General features: G+C 40.5%; 1 protein-coding gene across 1 annotated transcript; it reads left to right on the forward strand.

Annotated features, from left to right (window-relative positions):
• Positions 1-317: 317 nt before the first annotated feature.
• TAF1D (TATA box binding protein (TBP)-associated factor, RNA polymerase I, D, 41kDa) lies at positions 318-3,201 on the forward strand. Its single transcript, XM_010131631.1, has 5 exons — positions 318-559; positions 657-1,116; positions 1,396-1,571; positions 2,688-2,745; positions 3,046-3,201. Exons 1-5 carry the CDS (start codon positions 318-320, stop codon positions 3,199-3,201), a joined length of 1,092 nt encoding a protein of 363 aa, XP_010129933.1.
• Positions 3,202-10,839: the final 7,638 nt, after the last annotated feature.

The following is a 10,839-nucleotide window of genomic DNA, read 5'->3' on the forward strand; positions in this document are numbered from 1 at the left end:
GTGAATGATCTGTTCCAAGTTTCTAAACAATCTGATGCATCTCTGAAGTTAACCTTGCTTTGAGCAGGAGTTGGGCCAAAAGAGCTGTAAAAATCCCTTGTGACCTAAACTGTGCTATGAATACCTTGAGATAAGTGTCTGCAACGTAGTTGTTAATACATTTGCCTGTGGTTCATAGGAAAATCCATTGGAAGTTTGCTCAAGATTGTGATTGGGTTTATGCTGTTAGGTGGAGTGGTGGAAGGCTTGTTACCTGATTAACTATGACATATCTTTAATTTCTTGAATTCTCATTGATTTTTAGGGGAAACTAGAACATGGCTGATACAGATGAATGCCAGGCTTCTGGCTCTGACTACCCTGATGCCCAAGAGCTAATACACATTAGGCAGAAAGAGCCATATAAGGTACATGTGTGTGCTACAAGTACACAGAGGAAGTCTGCACAGTCCAGGCAGAAGAATGCTGCTCCTGAGGAGTCTTCACATGAGCTTAACAGTATATGTAAATCTTCAGCTGCTTCAGCTGTCATTTTACTGGACAGCAGTGACTCAGATATGTGAGTTTTTATCTCTAGAATTTTTCATAGGAAGAACCTGTGTCATATCATAAGAGTATACATTCTTCTGAAAGTAAATATTTTTTTTCTTCTCCAGTGACCTGTCTGCTGCTAGTGGCAGTGAATACCATCCTGACTGCTCTGTTGCACCTTCAGAGCAAAAAAGATGTCAATTGTCAGGGCAGCGAACTGAACCTGTTGCAAGAGTGCCTGACAGTGAAAGCTCTTCAGATTCTTCTCTGTCCCCTCAAAGGCCAGTGAAATCATTGGAAACCTCTGAGAAGAAGTCAAAACTCAATTTGAAAGCCATTTTTGCCTATCACTTCAGGGGAAAGAAGTTTAAGGCTGCTGCACATCGAAAATACAGGTGTCAGTCAAGGAAGAGGAATACTAAGAAAAAGTATGCGAGCCCACGGGTGTCTATGGGCAGGCGACCACTGACAGCCTCACCTCAAGAGCAAAGGAGAAGGCTTTCAGACAGAGGTGTTCAGTTTCCTTTTGTTGAAGAACATTATGGGAAGAAACATATTCCCTTAAAGATGGTTCTTGGCTATGAGGTGAGTCCTCTGTTTTGTGGGATAAATGTATTATTTTTTTATATAGTCTAAAAATAATGAATTTAAGTTGGCCATGTTCTGCTACCTCATGTGCTGCAATGAAATGATGAAACTGTTCTTACTTCTGTTAAACAAACAGGACACTCGATGTTCTGTAATACCTTTAAGACAAACACTGCTAAAATAGGGGAGTCAATATAATGTTAAAATTCAGTTCATGATATAAATGCTTTATAGTCGTATTTTTAAGATCTCACTTGATGTATATTTTTTCTTTAGCAAGCAGCTGCAAAGGGATATTTCCATTACATTGAAATGCTTAAACATGAAGAACATCTGAAAAAAGCTTTAAAAGCCCTTCAGGCGAGTGAAGACTTAGAAAGGGAATGCCTGATGGTACGGAAACATAAATATTTGGATGATGAAGGCTCAATTTCCCCTATTCAGGAGACAGAGTAAGTTCATCTTTATATTTTTAGGTGGTATAAAACTAGCTGGTTTGGTTCTTAACTAAAATAGAAATTGGTGCATGACAGCCCCAGCCCGTTTGCTGGTGTGGGGAGAGCATCAGCACTGCTTTAGTCACAGATCCAAAATGGCAATGTCCAGGCTGCTCTGAAGAAAGCTAACTCCATCCAGCCACATGGTTGGGGAATTCGAGTAGTACAGGGCCTTGCAGTAGCATGTGGGTTTTGTGACAGTTGTAGGTATATCAAGCTCAGCTCCTATCCTGTCCTTGTAACTTACATCACTGTTGTGTAATCTGAGTATCTGCTAATAAAAAAAGCATTGTTTATTTTGGGAACAAAATGCTCCATCACTTGGGATTCCATGCTTGTAAATGTGATTTGAAGCTTCTCATAGAATGGGATATTTTTAATCTGAAGATGGATCATTGCTTTAAGTGGTGATTTGCACTGTCAATTAAAGTGACAATTTTTTTTAAAAAGGGTATTTCCTGAAATTAGTTCCTCTATAGTTTTCTCCAGTGAAGTGGAGTGTTTTATGGCAAAGACTAAAGAATACTGTGAAATCGCCTTTTTTCTTAAGAGTTGAAGTATTGTCTTAGGTCTTTATTTATGGTCAAACAAATAACTTACATGCAATAAAAGGGTAGTAAAATCAGCAAGAATACTTAATGCTGTCAATATACTCAGCACCTTTAAACTAGAAAACCTAAAAGACTAAGGTATGAAGCTGTCTTTATCTGGAAGAAAGCTCTGTGCCCTTGTTAGCTCAGGTACATCCTCTTGTTTTCTAGATTATGTTCTGCTTGTTTTCCAGCTTGCTACATTTCTAGCCTGTTTACTGGTGTGATACTAAACATCTCAGTACTACTCTTGATGCCTGCTACTAAATTTGTGTTGTGCTGCTGAGCACTGCTGCTGTCCTGCCAGAGTTGCTAGTAAGGATGTAATTCTGTTGTCAGAAACTGTCATTCAAGAACAACCTTATGGAGATGAAGTACTTCATACATGTGAAGAGAAACCAGGAGATGTAGTAGGAAAATAGCTTACATATTTTAGGTTGCTATAAAAGTACAGAACTTGATTTGAATTATTATATTTCAGTGATGCTGATGACAGCTTGAATTCTGATAATCCAGACTACTTTGATGCCAGAGTAGTGGTGAGTAAACTCTCTAACTTTCTTTCTCTTCTGAGGTTAAAGAATTAGTAGATAATGGTTTTGAATAGTTAATTTTTGAGTTTGGATCTGGAGTTAACTGTGTCATGATACCTGTGAATCCTGATCTGTAACGCAGAAGATGTTTTGAGGGTCTGTACTCTAATCTTTGAAATGATGGTGGAATGTCTAGGAATTCTGAAATTCTCTGAAGAATTCTTGAAGTTTGTAAAGTTACTACCAAGATCTTGCCTTAAGTATCTCAAAACTAGATTTGTGAATTCTTCTCTCTTCCACTTTTAGGAGAACAGCTCTTTCATTATAAGCAGCAAAATTCCCAGTAAGAAAAAATCAAAGCCAGAAACAAAACATGCAAAATCAACTGAAGTGATTGAAATAGAGGATGATGATGATTTTGCTGCTGAGAACTCTGGACTTCTGCAAGGTTCACCTCAGTGAACAGAAAACTAACAAATGAGGTGGCAGTGGTCACTCTTCAGATAACTTTGTCATTGCTCTAAAACACTGGTCTGAAGTCAAGGTTGAGCTATCAGTCAAGCACCCTAGTCGGATTTGGTGAGTATATTTGGCTTGTGTTTGAGAGCAGTTACAAAGTATAATCTGTCTTTTAGAGAAGCTTGTAAGTGTTTTCTGTGCTGTCCTATATCAAGTGTGTAATATCCCGGATTCAGTGGCTGATAATCCTGATGAAACACTGGCTTCTGCCACTGGACACCTGTTAACCAATGGATCATAGAATTAATGTAGTTAAAAACCAGAAGATAAGTTCCCAGTATTGTAACATAGCAGCAGCATGGTATAGAAGTGTGTGTGCATTTGCATACATACATCTGTATGCTCAAGTTATAAAGGGTGATCTGATGCCTGCCTTTCATAACTGACTTGTTTTGGGAGTGGTACCTGAAAAATATTGTTCTGTGTCTTAAAATGCAGGTTATCGTTTAAAATACTTTGAGAGCTGAGTAAGGGCTTAAGTCAGAATTGAAGCTTAATGCAAATCAAGTGCTAACAGTAAAAGTGCAGAAGTGGTTAGTCCACTTAGACAAGTCTATTGTAAAATACGGTTAATGTCTTCGTTATCTTAAATAAGTGTAGCAGTATAGTGAATCTTGGCTTTAAAGATTCTTTTCCCTCCTCTTGCCCTTCTCTGTCCAGAATGGGGTCTGATGTGAACATGACTAAGCAGAGATGAAAGCTCTTTATAATGACAGCAATTAACAAGCATTGTCCCAGTTGCACATACCTTTCTCAAAGGTGTTTTAGACCATTGGAAACATGGCTAGTGAATGTTTGGAAAGAGTCTGAATATGGCTAACTCCTAGATGACAAGGCTGTCTTGGTTAGCAGTAGGAATAAAAAAAATTGTTGAAAAGTTTACTTATTATTAAAGAATTTACAAGAATTGAATTAACAAGAATTAAAATTCAGAGAGTCATCTGCTGTGCTCATATACTCTTAACCAAATGACTGTCAGCAACAAACTAATGGCTGTTCAGAAGGCAAAAGTAGCCTGTGCTGAACATGGATGTTGTCAGAGAAAGGCTTAATATCTACTGGTTTAATTTTCTTCAAGATGTAGTGGACAGTCAGGAGATCTACAGTAGGTGCTCCGTATAATGAGAGCAGGTCAAGCTGTGTTCCTTATATGCTTTAATTAAGGTCTCAAATCTTTGAAGAGGATTTCTGGGGTTTCCCAGTTACAGCTTGGTAGTTCTAGGATGTAGGACTGAAAAAAAAGACTCTTGACTAGCTGAGGATGACATTTAATATTGCTCCACAGTTAATGGCTAAATCTAACTCTTTCAGACCTTTGAGACATACTGCATGGCTGGGAAGGCTCACCGTGGATCCAGGAGTGGAGTTCTTGCTTGGTAAGGCATGGTGAGGTGGGATGTGGAGTCCTGCTCATTCTGCAGTTCATGTGATGAATTTTTCTGTTCAACTGCTGAGTGACTCAGAAATGAACTAAATTTCAATTCTGAATAGAACTGAATAAGTACACGTGAAAATCAAGGTTATTACAGCTGCTAAACGGATTGTTGAAACCTAGCTTTTGGCTTGAGGAATCTTGAGTTACTTGACCATATCTGATAGTTCTTATTCCTTTTTTTCCTCTTACAGTGTATGTTGCTTTTGGAAGATGAAATTCCACTCAGTTTTCTTGATGTGCGAGAAGCTGTTGGTTATCAGTTATGTTTTCTTCAGGTAGCTTTTTTACTTCACAAAAAATTTTGAAATAACAGCATTCCATAGTTCAAGTGAATACATTAGTGTTTCACTGCTGTGCAGCTTTTCTGTGTGAAGCTTCCAAGGTACACAGTTCAGTGCAACATCTGTTAATCAGTCCGACCAAAATTAAAGCCAGAGTGAAGACTAAAACTTAGAGTTCTTGAATACCTGTATATTGAATGCAGTTTTTATTAGAAGTTTTATACAGAAATGCTTAGTTTTTAACTGATGTTGAATGCTGCAGGGCCACTTTATCTGATTTGGTTTGGACACTACCTGGGATCTTCTCTGCTGAAGGTGTTGAACTACTGTACGCTTAGCCTCCTGGAGGTGCCCCACACACACCTTCTGTACCAGGGTGTATCATACAGCTGCAGCTTCTGATTGCTTCCCTGTGGTAAAATTTCATCTTGATGCAATCCCATGGAAGAATGGGGGGACAGCAGGAGGAAGCTGGTAGTCTTGCACATATGTATTGCTGAGGCTGTGAACCTTACTGCAGGGTGTTACTGAGTTCACATGGCTACAGGAGAGTGGGAAATAAGCATGGAAGCCATGTAAGATGGGAAAACATCTTTAATATGGGAAACCCTGAGTTAAAGCTGTGCAAGTAATGAAACTTCATAGAATCACAGAATCATCTGGTTGGAAGAGACCTTTAAGATCAACTCCAACCGGTCACCCTGCACTGCCAGGGTCCCTAAACCATGTCCCTCAGCACCACATCTACACGGCTTTTAAATGCCTCCAGGCATGGGGACTCCACCACCTCCCTGGGCAGCCTGTTCCAGTGCTTCACAACCCTCTCTGTAGAGAAATGTTTCCTGATACCTCACCTGGTGTAATGAGGCCATTCCCTCTCGTCCTGTTATTCTTAACACAGGAGAAGAGACCGACCCCCACCTCCCCACAGCTTCCTTTCAGGTAGTTCATGAGAACATACTTAAGGAAATAGGATCAAAGCATCCATCTTCCTTGGCCATTTCTGCAGTGAGGGCACTGGACTAGAAAACATCAGTTTGACACGGCATAAATTGCTCTTAAGTCAGCAGACTGTGATACTGAACTCTTGTCCCAGTTACCTTAGTCCAAACTCTACCTGTCTCTAAAAATAGAAAACAATGGTGGAAGGTGTCAGTTATTAATTGTAAGTGTATAGTAGACTGAGAAATAACTTGATTTTTGTGACTTGTTCAAGTCACAAATGTTTCAAAAATAGTAAAAAAATAAGATCAAGTTGATGCAGTCAGTCTGTTCCAGCACGTGTTCAGTTTTTGTCTGTTGCTGTAGACAAAAACCTGGAACCTAGTGCTTAGAAAAAACCCCTTCTTTTGCAACCCACAGCTGATGAACATATTAGTTGTGTTACTTATATGAAGGGACAATATTTGCATGTATTCAACCTGCAATTTATTTAAATACTGACAAATGTAGGGCACGAGCTGTGTTGCCGATTTGCAGAAGTGTAGCTGAGTTACATCCCTTTCTTTCTGGACTCCGCAGATGAGCACACCAGCTCTGCAGCAGTCAGCAGCTGTGCTCAAAATTCTTATGGCTGTTTGCTGGCCACCTGAAGTACAAATCTTACTGCAGCGGACTTCTGTGGTGCACATTAGTGAATGAGGTGAGTGGTGTGTTTCCTCTGAGCTTCGGCGTAAGAGTATTAGACAAGTACTATTTCCCCAGCAAGCAGTCAGGCCCGTTTGTGCACTGTATGGTATCTGCACCCAGCAGCGTCTTCCTGATGGCGTGTTCAAAAAGCAGTGCTACAGTAATTCAGCAGCTGGCATCGTTGGTTTTCATGCACATGTGCTGGTTAAACTTGGTATTTCTGTTGAAACAAGTAGTTTGAAAGTTTCTTACTGGGAAGCTTGTCAAATACAACATTGAACTGTGAAACTGTTATGGGATAAAAGTATAATTAAATCAATGACCTTGTTACAAAACGTTTCTTAAAGGGACATTCCTGTGATGTCTGGAACACAGTGGAAAGCCTCTACTTAAAGGTAAGTGTAAAGGAAATAGTGATTTCCTGTGTGAAGGTAGTTGCATAAGGATAGAAAAGCTCAAGCCTCACCTTTTGGTTGTGTTTTTACAAAGAAGCAATATGTCATTTAACACAAATCCAAGTCTGAGATGGCAGATAGTGACCTGTTCCTGTTAAAGTTAACTGACTAGGCTTCAAAACCAGAGGCACTTGTGCTGACATTGTGAAGAGGTAATTGTTATGCCTCGTTATTCAGCAAATCGACACAGCTCACTGTGTGTCTGAATTGAAGACGTGGCTAGAGGAGAAACAGGTTGTGCTTTCCTCACTGTACTGATAATTGCAGTGGTGACAATGAGACCTGTAACAGGTTTACTTTGTGGGACAATGGCGTGAACAGTTCAAAATGCAGCTGCTGTAAAATCCCAAGGATTAAGTTGTTTTGATGTTTTTGAACTCTGCATCCTGCCTACTACAGGAAGTAGAATGAGCAGGTAGAGGGAAAATACTGGTGGTGCTGCATTCTTGTAGATCCCTTATTAGAGCATATTTGTCATCTGTCTTAAACTGGGGTGTGATACATGTTTTCTTTAGATCCCAGTACCAGCTGTTAGGTAAATCCTTTAGTTGTTCTGTGCCATAGTCCTCCAATTTTTTACTGGAGAAACCTCAAGTTTCTATCAGTCAGCTGCGGATAGATTTTGTCGGTAGTTGTGTGATGGATGGGGCATCATGGCTCTGACCTCAGGGGTTGTGTTTTGGCACTGGCATTTATACAGTGTAACTGGAGCACAGTCTGCCTGCTTCATATTCAGTGTGAAAGTACCAAAGGCTTAATAAACTACTGAAATACTGAAGAAACCTGGAACTATTACTCAGATGTAACAATTTTCTTCTTTTTAGGAAGTCTACATGATGGTCCAGTCTGAACTAGCGTCTTGGTAAGTTCGTGTGACAGATTGTTTAACCCTTGCCTGATGCACATTTGCTGGCTGTCTTTAATTTGGTGAGGTGGTTATTGCGGATTTTGCTTAGTGAGAAGCAGCAGTGTGGCTTTAGAAAACCTAAGAGTTAATCTTCCCCCAAACTTGAGGATGCTGTGAGAAAATTGTTGTGATGATTGGCAAAATGTTCAACTGCTCTGAAGAGAGTGAGTGAGAATAGCCTTTCTGAACAAATGTTCTGCAAGAGCATCGGTTCTGTGTCACTTGATTCTGGGCAGCTGAGTATTTATCATGTGGTGTTTTGTGTTGGTGAGCAAAGATCACCACTGTGTGACTTCCTTTTAAAAATAAAGAGGAAATTAAGAGTTGTAAAATAGGATAATGATCAGACTTTACAGTAGCTTTGAGTGTGATTACCAGAAATGCCTTGTGGTGGTCCAAACTGCTTCAGAACTGCTCTGGGTTCAGCTGGTTTGTGTGCGCACACATGTCAGCGTGTAACCTTGTCTCACTTTTTCAGGTGGTATGTAATTGGAGGGGAGAAGAGATGCAGGATGCCATTTCATGGGAACTTGAAGCCCCTTCTAGGGTTAGTATGACATCTGAGGTTCTGCGTGTTCCTTAGTGATTGAAGGGCTCTGGCTTCTGATGGCTGCAAGTCTGTACCAAATCAAGTCTCCTCACCTGTGGAGGGTTTCAGGGGCTTGTTTCCATGCTATGTTACTGTATTTTAATGTAGCATTCACTTTTGATTTTGTCCAAAGAATGTTGATAAAAATTTCTCAGTCAAAAAAAATCAGTGTAACCTGCTTAAACTGACAGATTTGCTTCTGTGAGGAAAATGCACTTAGCAGGAGAGTTGTAGGGAGTTTGAGTACAGTTTTGTAGTTAGTCCCCTTTGTTTGCCTTTCAGATAACATAACTTTTAATGTTAGGACTGTAGCTAATATGGAGGAGTTACTTCCCCCAATGTTCGTGTATCATTTACCCTCATTCTTCCTTCCCAAATGCCTTGAAAGAAGTTAAGATGACACATAGTAGGATCTGTCTGAGATAACCTTTCCAGTCTACTTGATTTCTTTTCTTATCTGTTGCATTAATTTCTAGTGCCAGAAATGCTGAGGTCTATCCCGATAGGATCTCTTCTGTAGGTTCGTGTCGTTGGAAATGCCTCACAGAATAAACTTGTGGTTTCGCTTTACCCATTGAACTACCTGTTAGCTCTGTGGGATAAAACTGCAAGACAAGTCTTAGTGTAGCATCCTGGGAGCTGTAATCATGCATTATGTTCTCCTTCAGGTACTGATGATTGCTTTTGATACAAATGAAAAAAAAAAAGATGATTCAAGAGGAAGAGCTTGGTAAGAGTTAAAAAATGGTTCTGGGACTTCAGGTGTAACTAACATGTTGAATTACATGGGCTGAACTTCCTCTTCAGCCAGGTTCTTGTGCAGGTGCCTGATTTCTAACACCTTATTGTGGTTTGAGTTTTCTGGATGGCTTGAAACAGTCTATTCCCCCTTTGATCAAGGAATGATTATTATTTCTTGTTCTGGTGGCTACAGGTAAGAGGAGACAGCATTAGGATGTCTCCTAATGAAGGGAGAACTTGAAGGGACTTTGTAAACATGCTGTGTTTTTGTTCTGCGTTGATTCTTGACACTTTCCTACTGAGCAGCAAATACTTGGGTTATCTTTGGGATTTAAAGAATTCATTTCTGAGCTGCTCAGCCAGTTTACTACCATACAACTAAAATTCCTGGCTTCTTTTCTATAGAATGCAGGGTTTAAAATAAAACAGCACAATACTCTGGAAGAAGTGTAAATCCTTCATAGCAGGAATATATAGAAACTTAAACCCAGCAGCTTCAGAATGCTTTTAGGTGAAAGTCATGGAGCCTGTTTTCCCGCTCTGTTGTGTGGCAGCTTTTGTGCAGTGACAAGTCCCTCAGTGTATCCTGTCACTAGACAGTGACTGGTGTGTACAGGAAGCTCCCTTTACAGGGAGCTGTTGTGGATGTAGGACTGCAGCTCTTGCACTGTATGGTATCTGCACCCAGCAGCAGGCTCCTGGTGGGGTGTTCAAAACCCAGTGCTACAGCAGGTCAGCGTTTGGCATCGTTGGTTTGCGTTCTGCTGTGTCTGTTGAACCTGGTATTCTTGCTGATACAGTCTTTGTACTCTTTGATGGTTTGAGTGTACTGGATACTGGCCTTGGGAACTCTGAGTGCATCCAGTTTATTTTTTTGTTTTTCTAAACAGCTTTAGGATGCAGAACAAAGTGAACTTTGGGTTAAAAGGATGAGCTGTGGAAGATACAGTCTGACAGGTAAGCACTGAGTTGAGATGGTTTCATGCAACTTTACAGAAGCCTGTGTGTTAACTTGGTGTGACTCCACAGGTGTCAAAACGGATGTCCTGTAGCAGGGATTGCTGGGCAGTGATCATCCCGTGTTTTGGCAGTATCAAAGCAGGTTGCTTATCTGTGAGTTACTCTTGTGTGTGTGTGAAGTCTGTGACTTCAAATGGCTGTTGTAGCTGAGCAGCAATCTGTAGTACTAGTTTCTGTGTTAGACTGTTGCTGGTTGTGAGGAATCCTTCTGTTCTTGGAGCTTTTAATAGATTTTGGGTTGGCACACACAGCTTGGCTTACATATTGGCAGGGTTCATCTGTCCTTACAGAGGGGCAACTTGAATACTGATCTAAGTCCCAGGTTTAGGTTGGTGGAAACAGCAGTACCTGGTCATTACCAAGGCTGCTAGGATGTTGTTCCTGGTGAGTTGTGGAGATGACCGTAAAACAAGTCCATCAGACTCTTGAATTGCTGCATGATGCAGCACTAAGTCTGCTGGGAATAAAGCTTTCATGTAGGTCAGAGGAACAGTGCTGCCTTCTGCTGTTGAGATATGAGCAAG

The sequence above is a fragment of the Buceros rhinoceros genome, unplaced genomic scaffold (genome assembly GCF_000710305.1).
Source record: "Buceros rhinoceros silvestris isolate BGI_N320 unplaced genomic scaffold, ASM71030v1 scaffold22202, whole genome shotgun sequence".
Lineage (NCBI taxonomy): Eukaryota > Metazoa > Chordata > Aves > Bucerotiformes > Bucerotidae > Buceros > Buceros rhinoceros.

Coding starts and splice junctions, on each gene's coding strand:
- TAF1D (XM_010131631.1), top strand. CDS start 318: ATGGCTGATACAGATGAATGCCAGGCTTCTGGCTCTGACTACCCTGAT. Junction 1,117..1,395: donor AGATGGTTCTTGGCTATGAG/GTGAGTCCTCTG, acceptor TTTTTTCTTTAG/CAAGCAGCTGCAAAGGGATA. Junction 2,746..3,045: donor ACTTTGATGCCAGAGTAGTG/GTGAGTAAACTC, acceptor TTCCACTTTTAG/GAGAACAGCTCTTTCATTAT.